We start from the raw sequence: 21646 nt of genomic DNA, 5'->3' as shown, positions 1-21646 counted from the left end.
GCAGAGGGCTGCCAGGAGGCCATTGTGTGGGCCAGGTGGCTCTGAATGAGGCACACTTACCCGAACTGTGGAGAGCCACTGATGGTACAGTCTATCGCTGCCTAGGGAAAGAAAATCAGAGAGGCGGTGATTTCAGAGCTCTTTAAACTGCCTTCTGCATGCAGGTTTGGAGTTTGCATTCTACAGAATGGCCAGGAAGCTCCTGTGTCCTACTCCTTGAAGGAGGAGGCAGAAGTTAGGCCAGAGGTTTCTTTTTAGGAAGCTTTTTGTATCAGCATCCAGAGTATAAATATCCAGTGTCTATCTTCCAGGCTGGTCTCCCTCCCCCTTCTTCCCTCCACTTCTCTGTTCAAAGCCTCTTTCTGCTAGGCCTTATGCTCTGCTCCAACCACAAGGAACTAACTAGGATTCCCAAGCAAGCACTCTGTCCATCCTGCCAAGCATTCTCCCGCTGACTTTATCTATTGAGTGAACTCAACAGACAGCTGGAGTCAATTCTTTGGGAGCTTCTTTCTCCTCTGTGCTCTGAATAAGCTCTCCAGCAACAAGTCACGTGCATGTTCTTGGATACGCTATAAGCCACTAGAGCTGTGTGTCCCAGCGCAAGGACATGCTGGACATACTCTACCTCGGGTGCCCCTGCCTGATGACAGAGCAAGAAGGAGGCTCTGTGGGTGAGCGGTGTTCATTTCATCCTGTGTAGCAAGGATGTCTCAGCAGGGGACAGCTCTTTTAGAAGCTCCAAACAACTGAGCTGTCTACTCCCAGAAGTCTTCTCCTGTGGTTAGAACCTAACTCCAAGCCTTCATGATAGTTAACAGTGTGCAAACCAACCCAGTTTTCTATTTGGCCTACCCTGGGTTAACTTTCATTTGCTAGTTCATTTCTTTCCTACTTGATAGCTTCCTAAGGACAAAGCCCATTGCTCCACTGTTTTTGTAACGCTGGACATAGCATTCAGGAAATTCCAGTCAATAACCTGCCATGACCATCTCGAGATTCTGCACTGGTTTTATTAACTGAGTGTGTTTTTCCGCAGCCTGTGCCAGTAGGGCCTGTGATATATATACACAGATGCGGGGGTCATGCTACCTCTGTGGGCTTGTGCATTGCGGGTCCCAGCTTCAGAATAGCCCAGACCAGACATGTTCAACAGTAAGAGAGCTGGTAGCCTAAGTATTTTACTATTTTGCCTCCAAAAACTAAACATATGAGTATTATTATCTTTGTTATCAAAGGTCAAACTTAAGACACTTGAAAAGAAGTCAGATTGGGATTCAGGAGGGGGGCTCAGTCTCTGACATCTTTTTACACCTTAGGTGCCTCCTGTAAAAAAAAAAAAAAAGGCAGGATGATCCCCAGGTCTGCTGAGGCTGGGTACCCAGCAACGATAGTCATATTTTATTTATTTGTTTGTTGTTTAAGAAGGGGTCTAACTATGTTGCCAAGCCTGGTAATCCAACTCCTGGGCTCAAGTGACCCTCTTGCCTTAGTCTCACAAGGACTCAGGCTGCAGGTGTACTTCACAGCGCCCGGCCCAATGGCCACCATGCGTAGAGGTGTGTGGTGAGCACTGACTCTGTGCCAGGGACCGTCTTGGGTACTGTGCAAAGTTTTCTAACAATTCTGACTTTATTTCTGTACTTCTGTGAGGCAGAGAGTGGAACTCTCAGGACATAAGCAGGAAACCTTCAGCTGAAAAGAGGAAATGACTTGGCCCAGTTCTCATAGCTGGCAAGGAGGCAGGGAATTTTCTTACATCATGGAACTTTAACTAAACTTATCTATCCAGGAGAAGTAACAGCCCTGGGGTCAGAGGTTTCACATGGGCCAAACTAGGTGAATCCTGTCACAAAATGAAGAGGAATTCCTCAACCATTTAAAGGCCAAGGCTAAAGTCTGTCATCCTTCCCACCCTCATGAAAAAGGAAAAAGAAAAAAAAAAAAAACAAAACCTGATGCACTGTGACAAGCATGCCCCAGTCTACAGCAGCCCCCAGCCTGAGAGGGCCATGGGAAGCTTCTCACCGGCATATTCTCCCATGTTGATCTCCTCCTCAAAGACATCACTGAAGCCTTCGCCCGAATTGAGAAGGTCTAGTCGGCCGTCAATGAACTGGAGATAAAGAGCAAAAGCACCATAGCTTTCCCACAGAGTAGCTTACTTCCCAAGTCAAGAAAGGTCCTTTGAAACCATAAGTTTCCTAAAGAACTAGGTTTGTGTTTATAGCTAGAAACCCACAAGCCTAGGGCCCATCTGGTGGTGGATACTCATTTTACTCAAATCCTCTCCCCTGGGCCTCTCCAGCCCCAGTCTCCTCCCTGCTTACAGCCTTAATGCCCTCGGTGGAAACAGCTGAAGAAATCCCCACTGGGGGCCACACAGGCCCTGAGGGAGCTGGGCACCTGTTTGAAGAGCTGCAGCTGTATGGCATTCTGCAGAAACTGCCTCATGGCTCCGGAGCGGTAGTGGGACACAAAGGCTTCCTCACAGAAGGTGATGGGCTCCTCCTGGTAAATGAAGAAGGAACAGGAGGATCAGAGGCAGGAAGGAAGGGTGGGCAGTCCTAAACTCCTTTCTGTAAGGGCCCATCTCTGCCTATGCACCTACTTCTCACTAGGGAGTCATGATTACTGTCAGAGGTATTCTAGTCTAGTCAGAGAGGGTAGGAGGCAGAGCAGATAGCTAAGGTCAGATACTCAGTCCCCAATTCCTGTTCTCTGCTAGTGACAGTCCACCTAATAACAAGTTAGTGCTGTGTCTGTCAATATGATGATTTCCAACCTTTTCTTTCAACCTTTGGAAGTAGAACCCTGAACTCAGCCAGAATCTCATGTGGAAGGAGCTCTCATACATAAGGCAGAGCTGAGCTGCTCTGTCAGGACTTGGAACAGGAGCTAATGCTGGGCTATTCCTGGTTGGTGGCCTTCTCCAGGCACCTTTACCATCTCTAGGGCGCCAACTGGAAACTCCTTTACAAATTAATTAATTTATTATTTTTGGTATTCTGAGATAGGGTCTGTGTAGTCTATGTTGGGCTCAAACTTGTGATCCTCCTGCCTCAGCCTTCTAAATGCTGGGATTATAGGTATGTACCACTATGCCTGCTCACAGTGATCTTGGACTATAGTAAATCATAATTTTAAAATAATTATTGGGAACTTGGGAGAGAGTAAAATGCCTGTTGCATAAAGTTCAGACCCCAGCACCCATGTAAAAGCCTGGCATGGTAGCCCACATATATAGTCCCAGTGCTGGGGAGTCAGAGAAAGGAGGATCTCTAGGGCTTATTGGCTAGTCTAGACAAATGAGTGAGCTCCAGGTTCAGAGAGAGACCCTTTTTCAAAACCAAAGGGAGGATGATTGAAGAAGACATCTGACAACAATCTCTGGGTTCTATACATGTGCCTACATACGTGGAAATCTTTTTTTTTTTTTTTTTTGAGGAAGGATCTCACTCTAGCCCAGGCTGACTTGGAATTCACTTTGTAGTGTCAGGGTGGCCTTGCACTCATGGTGACCTTCCTACCTCTGCCACCCAAGGGCTGTGATTAAAGACCTATGCTACCATGCCTGGCAGAAATCATTTTTGACTGATCAAAACTAAAATTTACTACCTATCCAAGTGTGTGTTTAAACTGTTTGATAAGGAGGTTTGCTTCCACAAACCCTAAGCTTAAAAAAACAAAACAAAAAGACATCCCCGCCTTGTATAGTCAACACCTCACACTTCCTTTGAACACCTTTTGAGTCCTTATCTACACAGAGTCTTTAATTTTGGTGGCGTATTCTCAATTCTGAAAGATCCGACTTTTATATCTTGAGCTGAATTAAGGGCACCCCTCCTTCACAGACTTGGTGGCAAGCACAAAGATGTTTGAAGCTCTACTTTTATCCTGTTTTAATGAGTTACGTGTTAAATTTACTGTCTAGCTCCTGTAAGTTCCGAGTGTTCCTCTCATTTCAATCTCGCCAATATTAGCTCAGCAACTGGGCAGCCTTACTGCACAGGCTTTAAGGAAGACCTAAAATGTGAGGGGAGGGGGAATTTTATTTTTATTCAGTTAAGCCCTACCTAATTTTACAAAGGTTCTGAGGCACTTTATGCAAATTCCTAAGATAACAAAGAAAAAAAGATTGCTGGGACATAAATACGTAGCATATATTTGGGAACACAGTATCTGGATATGCTGGTTCTATATAGTTTCTAAAATTAAGTTATAAAATTCTCTCTGAGCTTCCTAGCTGCTGAAGCAAGAAGGAAAACAAGGCAAAGTTTGTGCAGTGTGAGGGACGTGCACTAGTTCCACAGGAGGAAGGCAGAGTGTCCATGACACGATTACTTCGGCTTGAACTTCCACCTTCTTTGCCAGACAGCTGAGAGATCAGCTACTGGCAGACAACTACAATCCCATTCCTATGGCTTCAGTTTTAAGTTTTACTTAAGTTTTGCTTTTCTCTCTTGGGCCAATGGCAGGGCAACTAATTCTCTCTCGTTGACCCAAGTGTCACACAAAGTGATGACTTAATACATATTGACAGCTCAGAATCTTTCCAGATCTTTAAGCCCACGTCTTGATTTTCACCTGGATGGTCTACCGTACCAAATTATGGCCCCAGTCACTATTGCTCCTCAAATCTAAACCTTTATTTCTTAGTTGTCAGGGCCCTTAGGAAACCATCATCAACCTGTCAAGACTTCCTATACTCTTCCTACTCCACCTGCAAGGTATCTCACACACTTACTTCCTGCTCCCTGCCCATGACTTTGGCAGAGGCCAAGATTGCCAAGGTGGAGTTCTCCTCCATATCCCTGTCCTGCTTTATTCATTTCAGCCCACCCCAATTCTGCCAGAGTCATTTATAAAATGCAAATAGGAGACTAGGGTGACAGCTTAGTGAGTCTAAGCGCTTGTCATTATGAGGATCTGAGAGGGCCTGATTCACTCTAAGTTGGATTTCCCAGACCCTATATAAGCAGCTAGGTATGGCAACACATGATTGTGATCCCAGTCCTGTGAAGAGTAGAGACCAGAAAATTACTGGGGCTCATTGGTCAGGCCAGTCTGACCAAAAATAAAAAAATAAAAAAAGGAGCCTCCAGGTAGGTTCAGTGTTGAAGAAAACACACAGATGAATAGATGAGTGATACCTGATGTCCTCCTCTGGCCTTGGCATGTGCATGCACAGGGCGTACACATCTGCACACACTATACCATGTCACATACATACATGTATGCACATGCAAAAAGGAAAAATTTAAAAATGCAAATCAGGGCTGGAGAGATGCTTAGCAGTTAAGGCATTTGTCTGCAAAACCAAAAGATCCCGGTTCAACTCTCCAGGACCCATGTAAGCCAGATGCACAAGGGGGCACATGCATCTGGAGTTTGTTTGCAGTGGCTGGAGGCCCTGGCACACCCATTCTATCAAATAAAATACATTAAAAAAATAAAAATGTGAATCAAAGACAGGTGTGGTAGTGCATGCCTTTAATCCCAGCACTCAAGAGGCAGGGGCAGAGGCAGGAGGATCACCATGAGTTTGAGGCCACCCTGAGACTACATAGTGAATTCCAGATCAGCCTGGGCTAGAGTGAGACCCTACCTCAAAAGAAAAAAAAAAAGCAACACCATTCCCTCTCAAGAATTCTGGTCACACATGTGCTACGTTTGTGTGATGACTATATTTGTATGTTTTTTCCACTACAGCAGATGCTCCCAGTGGATGAAAATGGTACCTGTTTTTCCTAACACTGACACCTCACAATGTACATGGCACACACAGAAGGTTCTGTGTGAATAGGAAAGGAAAAAGTGCTCATCCAGGTAAGCAGCCCTTTCCAAGAGGTCTTCTATGTCCTTTTGTGTCTGTTTCTCCACACCTGATGTTCCAAGTGTGTCTTCTGATAGCATACCACATCTATCCCACATTCCTCCTTGCATATTCTAGTGCTCTTCCTTCTACCGAGACTCAGGTCTGGGTGTGGCAGTTATACTTCCCTACTGGGTACTCCCAGACCTCATGTACTTCTGAGTGCTAGGATGGTTTTTCCCCATGTCTCCAGGAGCTTGCAGGGCAAGATCCTGCTGCACTAATTTCTATACTTGCTAGGGACAGTGCAGGCTTCTAACCCTTGTTAGAAGCTCAGGAATATAGATTAAAGAATCACAGAATGAGGGCTGAAGAGATTGCCTAGTGGTTAAGGCACTTGCCTGCAAAGCCTAAGGACGCATGTTCGACTCTCCCATGTAATCCAGATGCACAAGGTGATGCAAGTGTACAAGACGGCACATGTGCACAAGGTGGTGCACGTATCTGGAGTTCAATTGTACTGGCTAGAGACCTTGGCACACCAATTCTGTCTCTCTGTCTCTTATATTAAAAAAAGGCCAGGCTGGGTGTGGTGTAGCACATGCCTTTAATCCCAGCACTCGGGAGGCAGAGGTAGGAGGATTGTGGAGACTTCGAGGCCACCCTGAGACTACATAGTTAATTCCATGTCAGCCTGGATCAGAGACCTGAGACCCTACCTCAAAAAAAAAAAAAAATAAAATAAAATAAAAATAAAAAGAATCACAAAATGAGTTTGACCCTGGTGTCTGTCACAGGTGCCCCATAGTCTCAGGGTGGCAGATGTTGCCTGGCCAGATGGTAGCAGTTACCTTATTGTTGCTGCAACAAAACACCCTACTGAAAATAGCTTATGGAAGAAAAGGGCATAGATCAGACTTACAGGTTTTTTTTTTTTTTTTTTTTTTTTTTTTTTTGTTTTTTTGAGGTATGGTCTTGCTATAGCCCAGGCTGACCTAGAATTAACTATGTAGCCTCAGGCTGGCCTCAAACTCACAGAGTTCCTTCTACCTTGACCTCCCTAGTGCTGGGATTAAAGGCATGCACCACCATGCCCAGTTGTGTATCTGGGTAGAAATAGTCTGAGTGAGCTAGTTCTGGCAAGGGAAGTCTGAGCTTTATTACCCTAAAGCCCACCCTCAGCAAGGCTCTACTTCCCAAAATGCCACCATTGGGGACCAAGTATTCAGAACACATGAGGCTATGGGGGGCATCTCATTCAAAGCACCACAAGGTTTCAGAGCTGTTAGGTGAGTGATACTTGTGTCTGGGGAAAAAGGCCAGAAATGCTCAGAGGAAATTCTCATGGAGTCATTAGCATTTGCTCCTGGACCTTTGACCCAGCATTGCTAGGAGGACATCTGGGAAGCAGCAATACATTCAATAGAGTTTGCAACTGGATTTGTGTGTGGGGTAGCCCAAGGCAGGATTTTGCTATGGAGTAGAAAGATGTCATTTTCAAGAGAAAAAGAACATTCTGGGCCTGTTGTCCACTCCCTAGAGGTGATGTCCCCCTGGATCAGATGTCTGGGCCATAAAGACAAACAAAAGGGTATGTGTACGGGGGGTGGGGGGGGGATTGCTCTGGGGACTATGACAAGGGGTTTTCCTGGAAAGACCTTACAGAACAGCCGTGGAGGTGCCAAGCATGAAAACAAACACTACTGTGCAGCTCAGTGTGTGGACTGTGTGTAGGACAGACACTTACTCACAGGACTCAGAAGACATAGGTCTCAGAGGAAGAAGTGAGCAGGTCAGAGAACACATTGGGAAGTGGGCACTTTCCTTCTGGGTTTGCAAGGGTGAACCAGATTTAGGTAAGCAAATCCCTTTCTGGCTGAAAGGCAAATGACAGTGTCATCCAGAGTCTTATAGCAGTCTTGATGGCAGCAGACACGGAGGGCTCATTCCCTGAAGTGACTCCCCACACGAGACAGTGGCAATAATCACACTGTGCTTCATGTATTTTCAGGCTCTGGGGAGGGGAGAGGCACTGTGCTGCATGCTCTCTAAGTAGGCTCCTGCAGACACAATTCTGCTCCAAGGCTTCTATTCCAGCTGTCTGACCTGAGGCACCTGCTAGAGACAGGAGGGCTCCCTTCAAAGGTGACACCTTCAGATTCTCCTGGACACACAGCACACTAGGGGGAAGCAAGGTACTGCGAGGTTCCTTTTCCTACAGGCTCACAGTGAGCACACTTCTGTGTTGTCTATCCCTGCCCTGCAACTGGTAAGCTACCCCCACGCCTCCTTGCAGCAGAGCACAGCACAATGTCTCCTTCATTCCCCCTTGCAAAAACTGCTGATTTCATTCTTCTATTCAACTGATTAAACCTTTTGTCTTCTTAGGTGACACCTAGGAGCTGAGGCAACTGGCTTATGCCAATGTTAATTCCAGAGAGAAAGGCCGTGAGCATTCAAGCTTTCCTAGCATTAGTAGAGGCTCCATCTATGACCCCAAGGGCAGTAAAACACAGCTGCTCAGCCCTATCAAGGTTTCTGGTACAAAAAGACAAGTTTTCCTCTTGGATTATCTTCTTGACATATGGAATCAATCAAAAACTCCAGGATTAATGAGTTGAATCTTTGTTAGCAGGTGAAGCAGTAATTCCAAAAGTTTTTGAGACTTCCAGAAATCAATGACTTTAGCCACCACATCATCAGGTATGGGCTTAAAAAATATACCTTCTGGCCTGGAGAAATGGCTCAGCGGTTAAGGCACTTACCTGTAAAGCCTAATGACCTAGGTTTGATTTCCCAGTACCCACATAAAACCAAATGCATGAAGTGGCGCATGTATCTGGAGTTCATTTGCAGAGGCTAGAGGCCCTGATATGCCCATTCTCTCTCTTGCTCCCTCTTCTGTGTAAATAAATAAATAAACAAACAAAGAACTTTCCTTGATCAACCAACCCTTAAGGTATGCAATTCTTATTTTTTTTAAAAAGAAATTATTTATTTGCAGGCAGAAAGAGAAAGAGATGGACATACAGATATAGAATGGGTGCACCAGGGCCTCTAGCCACTGTAAATGAACTCCAGATGCATATGCCACCTTGTGTGTCTGGCTTTTAAGTGGGTACTGGGGAACTGAACCTGGTACTTAGGCTTTGCAGGCAAATGCCTTAACCATTGAGCAGTCTCTCCAGCCCTAATTCTTATTTTCTTTTATAAATTTAATTATTACTCAAAATTCTTCATGTACCTTTACAATGAGATTCTATCACAAAAAGAGGGGGAGTCTTTTTGGAGATTTTGATTAAAATTTAAAAACCAGTATTTGGGAGGAGGGCTGTGGGCAAAGCATTTGCTCTACAAGCACAAGGACCTGGGTTTATTCAGAACCCACGTAAAATGGTGGGCATGGTGATGTGCACCTGCAACCCCAGTGTGAAGGAGGCACAGCTAGGGAACCTGGGGTTCACTGGTTACCTCGTCTAGCCAAATTGGTGAGCTCTAGGTTCAGTGAGAGACTGTGTCTCAAAGAATAAGGAGGATAATTACTGAGGAAGAATCCTAACATCATCTTCTGGCCTTCACATGCATGCACATGCACACCCACACACACATGAACATGTACACACACATGACACCCCCCCACACAGACACAGCAACAAACAAATCATTAATTTTAGAAGATCCATCAATACACCCAAACATTTCAAAGTCAGCTCCTATGAGCCAGGTTCTGAGTAAGAGGAATAAAACAGTAAAACACAGCAGCTCCTATAGACACTGGATAAAGGGTGCATAGTAGATCACAGTATGGATAAGAAAAGAAAAGCAGGATGTTCTGTCCATGGAAACATTATTCACAACAGCTTAAGGATGAAAGCAACCCAAGGGTACATCTATGGATGAATGGGCACACAATGGAGTATTCTCAGCCATAAAAGGAACCTGACATATGCTATAGCATGGATGTACCTTGGTGATACTATGCTAAGTGAAATAAGCTACTCAGATCAGATTCATAGTCACAGGGAGTAGGATGGTGGCTTCTGGGGGCTGGGGTGAGTGGAGGAGAGATGGGGAGCCATTTAATAGGTACAAAGTTTCATATTTACAAGATGAAAAAGTTCTGGTCGGGCAGGGATATAACTTACTGGTACAGCACTTACCTGGCATGTGTGTGAGGCTCTGAGTTCAACCTAGCACTATATAAAAAAAAAAGTTCTGAAGATGGAGATGGTTGCACACCAACATGAATATACTTAGTATCATGGAACTGTATGTATAAAAATAGGAAATTTTATAGTTAAAATTTCTTAATTATTTGTTTTGCAAAAATCAACAAAACATCAATAGCTGTGGTGGCAGGGTACAAGATCATTTATTTTTGTATAAGCGTAACATTTTCCATAGTTAAAATTTAAAAAGGAAAGCCCCTGCTTTGAAGCAATTCTGTCTAGTTCAGGGAACAAACAACTATAGCGTGGGGTGACACCTGGCACACCAGAAGACTAGCACTGGTCTTAGTAAAGGCACCTTTATAAAATCTTGAACCTTTGCTTGGATTTGATATCTTAAGGCAACACACTATGATGAAGAACGAAAGTGTCTTGCCCTTGGCTGCACCAGTCATGTAACCTTTGGCAACTTGACTTGTCTTTCCTTGTAGGTGACAATCATACCAATGGACATCTTACACCATCACTTTGGAGATTAAAATATTGTCAAAAATGCATGTTTCTACAATAACTTCCAACAAATAGTCATCTTCCTTGAGGGAAAAGCTCGATCTTGCCATAGCTGGCAGGGTGATGTTTAAGGCCTAGTACAAAAGAAACCGACAAGAAAAAGTTTTATGATCTCTTTCTAGACCTGTCATGGTATCTGTTTACTATTTATTGCCATTCTAAGTAAAGAAAAAAAAAGTATTAATAGGAATTTTGCTGTTCAACTTTACATTGTGTGATGCATGGGCTGGAGAGATGGCTTAGTGCTTAAGCGCTTGCCTGTGAAGCCTAAGGACCCTGGTTCGAGGCTCGACTCCCCAGGACCCACAATAACCAGATGCACAAGGGGGCACATGCGTCTGGAGTTCGTATATAGTGGCTGGAGGCCTTGGTGCACCCATTCTCTCTCTTTCTCTGTCACTTTCAAATAAACAAATAAAAATAACAAAAAAAACTTTAAAATATTAACCCAAATATGGCATTGTATTTCATAGCTGGTCATGCATTTGAATTCATTTTTACCAGTCTGTGGAAATGCTGCACAAAATTCAACTGTTTCTCTTTCTTCTTTATTTTTTAAAATGCATGTTTATTTATTTATTTGTAAGCAGGGAGAGATAGAGAGAAGAGAGAGAGAGAGAGAATGGGCACGCTAGGGCTTCCAGCTATTGCAAAAAAAAAAAAAAGCCCTAGCATGCCCATTCTCTCTCTCTCTGTCGCTCTCAAATAAGTAAAAATAGACAAAAAAATAAAAAAAATACCTTTCTATTTATTTATTTGAGAGAGAGACAAAGAGGCAGAGAACATATGGGCACACCAATTCCTCCAGCCGCTACAAACAAACTCCAGCTGCATGGACCACTTTGTGCTTCTGGCTTTATGTGGGTACTGGAGGATCAAACCTAGATGGTCAGACTTTGAAAGCAAGTACCTTTAACCACTGTGTCATCTCTCCAGCCCTCTATCTTTATTTGTTTATTTTAAATAGTTTTAAAATTTTTGTTTATTTCTTTGTCAGCAAAAGAGAAAGAGAGAGAGAGAATGGGCACACCAGGGTCTCCAGCCACTACAAACAACTCCAGATACATCTGTACATCTGGCTAATATGGGTCCTGGGAAATTGAACCTGGGTCCTTTGGCTTTGCAGGCAAACGCCTTAGCCGCTAACCCATCCCTCTAGCCCCAGCTTTATTTTTTTGAGACAGATTTTTGCAATGAACCTAGAGCTCACTAATTTGGTTAGACTAGCTAGCCTAGAAGCCCTAGGGATTTACCTATCTATACCTTCTGAATTCTGAAAACAGAGGTGATCACCATGCCTAACTTTAAGTGGGTGCAGAGAATCTGAACTAAGGTTCTCATGCTTTCAAGGCAAGCACCTTTTTCACTTAGCTAAAGCCCATATACATTATCTGCCTTGCTGATCAGAAAGGGAGAAGGGTCATGATTGTTCTGTCTCATCCTTTCCTTCTAGGTCATTTTCAGAATAAGAACAAGAAACAAGAATAAGAAGTATGGCAGGTTTCTTAGATCACTTGTGTTTCTCAGGACACAGGAGTCTTCCTGCTATGTTTGAAGCAAGCTCTGGTTTGGTTCTAACCAGATTGTGGCTCTGGGGTCAATGGTGCCCCACTTACTCCATTGTAGAAATTAACATGTTGATCTAGTAAGGACTTTGCGTCTTACAAGGGTCCTGTAAGACTATGCCATAGAGCATGGTAGTATTTTGGGATTGGGATGGCCAGGATCCTTGTAAGCCATGCACTATGCATAGCTTCCTGGCTTGTGCTCATCCCCATAAGTTCAAAGGTAAAGTCTTATGAATTTTAAGATGGTGAGGGAAGAACATTAAATCAAGCAGGGGTTCTGTATGACTGTCCGAGTGAGTGTTGCCTGGAGAAGATTTCCCTCATCTTTCTAGGCATTTTTTTTTTTGGTGGGGAGGGTTTCGAGGTAGGGTTTCACTTTAGCCCAGGCTGACCTGGAATTCCCTCTGTAGTCTCAGGGTGGCCTTGAACTCACGGTGATCCTTCTACCTCTGCCTCCCGAGTGCTGGGATTAAAGGTGTGTGCCACCTCGCCCAGCTTTCTAGGCAGTTTTTGGTTTTGGGGTGCCTCCAGGATTGATGTCTGCCACTCTGATTCCATATAGTAAAAGAGTTTCAGGTTAGGCTGTGGAGTTTCTGGCCTCCTGAGCATGACCCTCAAGGCTCTTGTGGCCTTCCCTAGCTGCTGTGGCTTGCTATGACATCCTACATACCTCCTGCATGCTGTTCCCCAATTCCCCCCTCCCCATGCTCTCACTCCTCCTGACGACTTCTTCATATTAACCTCTTTGGCTATCTTTTATTTTATTTATTTGAAAGTGACAGATGGAGAAACAGGCAGATAGAGAGAGAGAGAGAGAGAGAATGGGCGCACCAGGTCCTCCAGCCACTGTAAAGGAACTCCAGATGTGTGCGGCCCCTTGTGCATCTGGCTAACGTGGGTCCTGGGAAATCAAGCCTCAAACCGGGGTCTTTAGGCTTCATAGGCAAGCGCTTAACTGCTAAGCCATCTCTCTAGCCCCATATTGCCTCTTTGGGATAATGTTAATTGAAGGCTCAGGTGAAAAAGGTCCCCATTTCTCCTGATGAGCAAGCATGCTCTCCCAAGTTCTCTGCAAGCTCCCAGAGGGCAGGCTGTGATCCTGGTCCCAGAGGGACAGGCAGGAGAGTGGGACCCAGCTGGCTTCAGCCCCAGCTCTGTTCCTCACTGCCCCATAAAGGACCTGACACAGGATTGTTGTAGAATAGGCAGGGAGGAATGGGATGATGAAGGTCAACAGGCCTCAGCCTTGACTTTGCATTATCATTGCCAGGGATATTTTGAAATCCCCAAAGCCAGGGCCAGATTTAAAAACGGACTCCAATGCTAGCTGAGGCTGCAAATCATTGGTAGAGGTATCAGTATCGAGCACAGACCAGTTACAGTCATTTTGTAAAACAAAAATAATGATGTACAGTGTGTGTGGGAGAGGATGAGGGAGGGCTGGAAAGATGGCTCAGTGGTTAAGAGCATTTCCTGGAGATTTTAAGAGCCAGGGGAAGGGGGTAGAAATTTCCTGAAGCACAGCCTGCCCCCTAGAGCTTGATTAAGGATCTAATTACTCCACACTGATTACCAATAACCCTACCAAGAGCCCTCAGGGAAAGTGGGTTAGGGGAGAGGGGATAAAAGATCATAATCTTTGTTAAAGAGAGAGAGAGAAAGAGCAAGCTCTTCCTGGACAAAAACATGAGGGCCTGAGACCAGAGACCCTGATGGAGTTTGATCCCCAGGACTCACATGAACAGCTGTGTGTGCTGTAACCCCAGTCCTGTAAGTGAGAAGACACCTGAGAATCATGGAAATGTGCATGCATACACACACACACACACACAAGCTGAAGGAGCAGGACATCCTATCTTTTGTTCTACCCACCATAGATAGATGAGTGTAACTTAGTTCACGTGAGTATACAGGGTGCCACATGGGTACACACATGCATACATCACACACACACAAAATAAGAGGAAAATAGAAAGGGGGCTGGGGATATAACCCATTGCTGGGTGCTTGCCTCCATTCAATCTTCAATATTGAAAAAAAGAATAAAGAAATTCAGGGATTTTGGCTCTATTCATCACTAGTAGACCCATGCCTGTTGCATTTTGTTGAGATACTTCTAAATTCCCTTCTGGAGCTCTAACGCCCCTCCCCAGGGCTAGGAGGGTAACAGTATGTTGATCTGAAAGCCTCTTTTCATAGGTCAGCCACATGGCTGCCAAGGAACCAAGGTGATTTCCCTTGTGGTGTCTAGACTAGAGAGCTCAAACCCTTTTTTACTGGGATGCAGCAAGGAAAGCACAGCAGCAGAGCCAGCATTTCTGTGTGGAGAAGGGAGCCAACATCAACTGAGGACTTGTTTCCTGTCAGCCAGCCTGCATCCACCCTCACTGAGTCCAGTATCCTGGGGGGAAGCTGTCTGTCAAGGTCTCAGAGCTCATGGACCTACTCACCCCCAAGTCCAGGCATAACTCTTTCCTGAGGCACAGCTCAACACAGCACACGCCAGGACCAAGTGGATATGGTAAGCAGAGTCACTGTGCAGTTGGCCAGATGACCCTGGTAGATCTGAGCCATGCCACCTTTGGAGCGACAGAACCAAGACAGCTTTTAAAAGCATCTGTGAGGTAGACTCCCAGCCTAGGCCCTGTCACTATAACAAGCCCTAAACAAAGAATCAATGTCTCATTGTGAAGTTGGCTTGGTGTTTGGATGATTTTAGTTAGGGAAAATGTGGGTGCTCGACAAGAACTCCTGCAATGATTTGCAGGCCAGAGACAGCCGGGACGCCAGTATTTGCCCATTCTGGCCACAGCTCCAGTATTGACAGAAGCCCCCGCACACACTCGCTAGATTATAGTAAAGACATTCAAATCACAGGCGCGTCGGCCCACGCCTCAGCTCCTCTGTGCCAGGAGCTCCTTCCTTCCGCATTAACCGAGACAAACAGGGAGAAGTCAGGAAATTCTGATTAGTGCAGGAACGCAGATGAGTGGGGAGGCCCGTGGAAGCCGAGGAGACACAATGAAGATGGTCTTCATGCATACTAGCTCAAGATTTTCCTCCCTTAAGAAATGCAGATGGGAATCAGCTCTTAGAGGAAAGCAGGTGCAGTGATTAAAACCAGCTACCGCTTGCTGAGCACTAGCTGGGTGCTGGGTGGTTTTACATGCATTATCTTGCTTATTTTCCAAAGTAACCTGTGAGGTAGGTATTATGACCACCTCCATTTTACAGATATGGAAATCAAGGTTCAGACAGGTGGGGTTATTTGCCTGAGGTCGTAAGAGCAGGGCAGTGACAGAGCCGGAGTATGAAGCAAAGTCTGCTTGGCCCTGGGACTCATGCAGCATATTACTTCTGTTCATTTTGCATGTGTGTATGCATGTGTGTACATGTTATGTTCATGTGTATGTGTACAAGTGGAGGCCAGAGGCCATCAGGAGTCTTCCCCAGCTGTTCCTCACCATATTCTCTGAGACAGAATCTCTCATTTTTAGAGAGATTTAGAGCTTGCCAGTTTGGCTAATCTGGCTAGCCAGTGAACCTCAGCGATTCCCTGTCTTTGCCTCCCAGTAGTAGGATGACAGCACATACCACAATGACCGGCATCTTATGTGGGAACTGGGGATCCAGACTCAGGTCCTCATGGTTGTACAGCAAGCGTTTTACCCACTGAGTTATCTCCTCAGCCATCATTTCTCTTGCACTGAGAGATGTGACCACAAGACTATATTTGTCACACTAGCTGCAAGCTGGAGGTGCTCTAGAAGCAATTTAGAGATGGACTACAAAATGGCAATACCCAGTGGGGTCTGAACAAAAGTGAGTGGGCTTGGCCCTACCAAATGCCTGCTGTAGCCCCTCACCTTAGGGAGCCTCTGCCTCCCACTACCATGATGCAATCTCTACTTCGTGTCCTAAGAGCAGGGTCATAATGTAAGTCCCCATGCTACAACACAGTAACAGTTCTTCCAGGATGTAAAGTAAGTGAGACACAGATCTCAGATCAAGCACTTGGTGGCTCAGCTAACTATGTGGTATCAGCCACATCATGCCTACAGGAAGCCCAATTCTAGTCTGACCCCATTGATTATATTCCAGTGCTTCTTCAAGCTGGTTAGAGATGAGGGTCTCAGTGTCCTGGGAGCAAGAGCAGTTTGAGAGAATCTTTGAGAGAGGATGGGTTTGGGGGTCTGGTGGGTCCCTGAGAGAGAAGATATCAACCTGAAAAAGCCATCAACAGGACAGCCAATGGGAACTGGCAGCTCACAAATAGAAAGGATATGAAGGAATGCAGATGAGTCTGTAAAGATGAGAAGCCGGATCCTGAATCAAACAATGGAGTCCCTCAGTGACATGGTCCTGTAGAGGGCCCCAACACAGCAGTGTGGAATTACCGGGCTCATTCACTAACCTTCATTTACTATTAACCCTTTCTTGGATGTCTCCAGCATCTGTCACTGGTTTGGTGCCCAGGAGGCTTCAGTAGGAAGCTTCTAGTTGTGAACAAATGGTGGCACTGTGAAGTATAAAGAATGCAAGGACAGGGCTGGAGAGATGGCTTAGCGGTTAAGCGCTTGCCTGTGAAGCCTAAGGACCCCAGTTCGAGGCTTGGTTCCCCAGGTCCCACATTAGCCAGATGCACAAGGGTGCGCACACGTCTGGAGTTCGTTTGCAGAGGCTGGAAGCCCTGGTGCGCCCATTCTCTCTCTCTCCATCTATCTGTCTTTCTCTCTGTGTCTGTCGCTCTCAAATAAATAAATAAATAAAAATATTTTAAGAATGCAAGGACAAACATCTGACCTGGCCATTATTCCTTTCCTTGCCCAGACTTTTCTTCCTCTGTGAAGTTGGACAGCTATAAATTCTAAGTACTTTCTAACACTGATCTGTTGTTTCTACAAGAGAAAAGCATCACCATGCCAGCCATCAACTCAAAAGGGAGTGCAATGGATTGGGGACATGGCTAAGCAGTTAAAGGTACTTGCTTTCAATAATTGTTGATGTGGGTTCAACTCCCCAGCATCCATGTAAAGCTGGATGTGATGGGTTCATTTGCAATGGAAAGAGACCCTGGTGTGCTCCCATCCCAAGATAAATACATATATTTTTATTTTTATTTATTTGATAGAGAGAGGCAAATAGAGGAGAAAAATGGGTGCACCAGGGCTTCTAGCTACTGCAAAAGAACTCCAGACGCATGCACCACCACGTACATCTGGTTTACATGGGTACTGAGGAATTGAACCTGGGTCCTTAGGTTTTGCAGGCAAATGCCTTAACTGGTAAGCCATCTCTCCAGCCCCATAAGTATTTTTTTTTTTGGTTTATTTTTATTTATTTATTTGAAAGCGACAGACAGAGAAAGAGGTAGAGAGAGAGAGAGAGAGACAGAAAGAGAGAGAATGGACGCGCCAGGGCTTCCAGCCACTGCAGACGAATTCCAGATGTGTGCGCCCCCTTGTGCATCTGGCTAACGTGGGTCCTGGGGAATTGAGCCTCGAACCGGGGTCCTTAGGCTTCAAAGGCAAGCGCTTAACCACTAAGCCATCTCTCCAGCCCAGTATTTTTTTTAAGATGGAATACAGGCTTCCCTACCCACTGGATCTGCCACTCAAAGAAGGTCCGTGGACCCTTTGAGATCCATTTCTCACATGTGAGATGAGGGCAAATTCTTGTCTCACAGCTGTATGGCAATCACAGCACACCTGATTCATGCAAAGTGCTTAGCTGAGGGCTTGACTTCCAGCAAAGGCGCTACAACAGACCAGTTTTCCACTCCAAATTTTGAAGGTTCTCTGCCCAATTAGATTCTATTGCAGGCAACTAACTGGAAGGACAACAGAGGCAAGACTATGACTTGGAGCCAGGGGAAATGGAGTCTCCACAAAAGCCACCAGAAGCACATGAGGATGATCCTTTCTCCACAAAGACTTGCCTCCCATGACAGCCCTAAGGACACAGGTTTCTTATTCACACCTTGTAGAGGAAGCAGAAGAGAATTGTCCAAGACCACAGATTTGGAGGAGTCATGGAAGTAGCTGATGTCAGCTGTCTGAGCCTTATCCCTATTTTTTTCCATGATATCCCAGAACATGAAGCATATTCATTTGCCCATTCAGGGTTTTCTTCTGTGTTTTTGGAAAATACAAGAGTCGGGGAATAATCTTCCACACAAAAATGGCTTCTCTGTGTACTATGGCCATAGCCCAATCCAAGGAGTCCAGAATCTCTGGATGGTGGCCAGTCAGATGACACTGCAGCCTCGAGTTCCAGAAAAGGGGAAGCAACTGAGCCTCTCGAAGGATCAGTTTCCTCAGCTATACACTAGATATCCCTTGCTTCATATCTGAGGTCTGAAAGAATAAAATGTTTGTCAAGGTACCACTACCCAGAGGTACAGGACCAAGACTAGTAGAGGTCTGTATAGTCACTTTCTCCTTGCTGGGATACAATACCCAACTAGAAGCAGCTTAGGAAAGGAAAGGGTTTATTTCAGTTTATATTTTCAAGGGGAAATTTCAATCATGGCAGGGAAAGAATGGCATGGAAAGCGTAGCAGGAGCAGACAGTTGGTGTCACACTGATGCATCAGTAGGGAGAAAGTAGAAAAGACCAAGCACTCTGTCAGGCTGGGATTATAACACCCAAGGCCAGCCCCCGGTAACACACTTCCTCTAGCAAGGCTCCACCTCCTAAAGGCTCCACAAGCTTCTCACACAGTGCCATCAACTGGGGGATTAAGTATTCAAACACATGAGTTTATGGTGGGCATTTCACATTCAAACCACCACAAAGTCAATGTCCTTCATAGCTCTTTTTAGATGTCCTTTGACAGCTGGGCATCACATCTTGGGTGGAATCTTCTGTACTCTTCCTTCCACAAATCACTGTGACCAAAATGAGCCTATTTTGAGTGGAGTGGGGGAAAGCCATGTGGGGAGGAAGTGATATAAAAGTCAGGCACCAGAGCGGGAAGGTGTGCACTATGTGGAGGAGGAGGGTGCCTCATACATGGAGTGAGAGGGGAAATGCTGATATGCTCCTTCCTGGCCGGCTCATCTTCTTGAGAGCCAGTGATTCAATGAGTGGCAGACTTCTTCAGCATGTGCTGGCTGCCCTCCCTCCAGTACTCCCAGCCCAGCACTGAGGCAGCAGGAACTTTCCTGAAAGGGCTGCATTTACTTAGGGCTTTGTTTACTTGGAGCCTTAGCCCTCAATAGCCACTGTGTCCCTCCCCTTTTCATGGATTCCAGTGCCCATAGGGCACCAAGCAGACTTCTGAAATGGAGAGGTGTCCTGAAGGTGTGACCCTGCCCACCTGGATAATGACAGTTCCTTGTGTCTCAAACACTCTGTGCCACTATAAACCACAGCCAGAAGAGTTCTTTGTCCCTTCACCTTCCATATGCTATGTCTTCTGCTGGGAAGCCATCCACTTCTGCTTTCTAAAGCTGGGGAGTTCGTCTTGCTCTTTAAGGCCTAACTTAAAGCTCTAGCTGCCTGAGGATGTTCCCATGGCCTCCTGAGTCTGGGTTGGCTATACCCACTGAGGTTGTGAGCATCTAGGCTCTCCATTGCAATAACATTTGTGGCCAGTCACTGCATCACTTGGCTGCCTGTCAGTTCCTGTCCCAGAGGCGTCGTCCTCAAGGTGCAGGCATTGCCTAATTCGCCTCAGTATCTCTAGCTCCTGCATAGTGCCAGGCCAACCAACAGGCAGTAGGGGCTGACAACCAACAGGGATGTTTGAGGAAGAGGAAAACAGGATGGAGAGCCAGCCAGGCAGCCTGAGGATGGGAAGAGGGCTGGAGGGAAAAGAGAGAAGGTAGTGTGTATTGGGAGGGGTTGGAGGCGGAGGGAGGCAGGGAACCCCAGCTAATTAGACCACATGTGCAGAGCAGCATCTGGCTCCAAGCGCAGCAGTTTCCAGCGCTCCTGGAGTTGTCGTGGAGACGACCACATGACCCGCCTGGAGCCGAGGCTCAGGGCAGCAATCCAGATGCACTCCTAACGTATTCTGACAGAGAGCAGATGGGCAGCTATTTGCAGAGCCAAAAAATGCCAGCTCTGCTCCCCTCCAGACCCACGTGCCCTCACTGATCATTTTCATCGTGTAAAGTCACTCTTATCTGCCCCAATCCACCAGTTCTGCTCGCACAGGAAGCCCTGTGAGTGCTGCTACTTGTGTTGTTGCCTATCATCACAACTTCTGGCCTGCTCCTGAGGGTGGAGAAATGTCCTTGATGCCATGCTCCCCCGCTGTAAGACTGCCCCCAATTTCTGTCTCAACTCCAAGTATATAAACTCCCCATTCTGTAGGCCTCACCTAATGAACCAGGCCAAGTGCGGGATGAGCTCCTATTCTGTCTGCACTGGCTTCAGGTATGCTACCAGTTTCTCTAAGCTCAGTTTACTGCTCTGTAAAATGGTTTTGTAACAACTTTCACAGGCTTATTTTAAGGATTCAGTTTGAGAACTACAGAAGAACCCTGAAAAATGACAAAACTGAGTAGATGTAAAGCTATTCCTATAAGGTCATTCTTGACTTGGATGAAAATTCTCTTTAAAAAATATATTTATGTGTACGTGTGCATGGACACATCAAGGTCTCTTGCTGCTAAAAAAAGAAATGAATGCACAGTGCATGCACCACTTTTTGAGTTTGGCTTTATGTGGGTTCTGGGGGATCAGACCTGGGCTGGTAGGCTTTGTAAGTAAGTACTTTTAACTGCTGAACCATCTCTATAGCCACTAAAAATTCCTTTTTTTTGGGGGGGGGGGTTCACTCTAGCCCAGTCTGACCTGGAATTTACTACGTAGTCTCAGGGTGGCCTTTAACTCATGGCAATCCTCCTACCTTTGCCTCCCAACTGCTGGGATTAAAGGCGTGCACCACCATGCCCAGGTAAAAATTATTTTTTAAGCTTCAATAATTTTAAGCAGAAAGCTCACAGGAAATGATAAAATCTTAAGAGTCTGTATAAAACTCTATGGCTGTATGCATTTAAATGCTTCTCACTAATTTCTTTGGTAAGGTGGGAAGATGGTTTGTGTGGAGAATCATGCTGGTGTTTGAATTTGATTCTAGCCTGTAAACCATGTGATCTCTGGCAGATAACTTAAAACTCCAGTGTCTTGGGCTAGAGAGATGGCTTAGCGGTCAAGCGTTTACCTATGAAGCCTAAGGACCCCAGTTCGAGGCTCACTTTCCCAGGACCCATGTTAGCCAGATGCACAAGGGGGCACACGTGTCTGGAGTTTGTTTGCAGTGGTTGGAAGCCCTGGCGCACCCATTCTCTCTCTGTCCCTGTCTCTCTCTGCCTCTTTCTTCTCTCTCTGTCTGTTGCTCTTAAATAAATAAATAGAAATAAAAAAAAAACCGGGCTGAAGAGATGGCTTAGCGGTTAAGTACTTGCCTGTGAAGCCTAAGGATCGCGGTTCAAGGCTCGATTCCCCAGGACCCATGTTAGCCAGATGCACAAGGGGGTGCACGCGTCTGGAGTTCGTTTGCAGTGGCTAGA

At 45.7% G+C, this 21646-nt stretch overlaps 1 protein-coding gene across 7 annotated transcripts in view; it reads right to left on the bottom strand.

Moving 5' to 3' along the window:
• Dennd1a (DENN domain containing 1A) overlaps positions 1 to 21646 on the bottom strand; it is a 573141-nt gene that overhangs the window by 63778 nt on the left and 487717 nt on the right. For all 7 annotated transcript variants that reach the window (XM_045142267.1, XM_045142266.1, XM_045142262.1 and 4 more), the window contains 3 exons: positions 2407 to 2511; positions 2029 to 2116; positions 61 to 101 (listed from right to left, as the gene is read on the bottom strand). In XM_045142267.1, coding sequence (XP_044998202.1) covers positions 61 to 101; positions 2029 to 2116; positions 2407 to 2511 — 234 coding nt within the window. The remainder of the gene's footprint in view (positions 1 to 60; positions 102 to 2028; positions 2117 to 2406; positions 2512 to 21646) is intronic.

Source organism: Jaculus jaculus, chromosome 1 (assembly GCF_020740685.1).
Source record: "Jaculus jaculus isolate mJacJac1 chromosome 1, mJacJac1.mat.Y.cur, whole genome shotgun sequence".
Classification (NCBI taxonomy): Eukaryota; Metazoa; Chordata; class Mammalia; order Rodentia; family Dipodidae; genus Jaculus; species Jaculus jaculus.
This window is presented reverse-complemented; position numbering and strand designations above follow the sequence as displayed.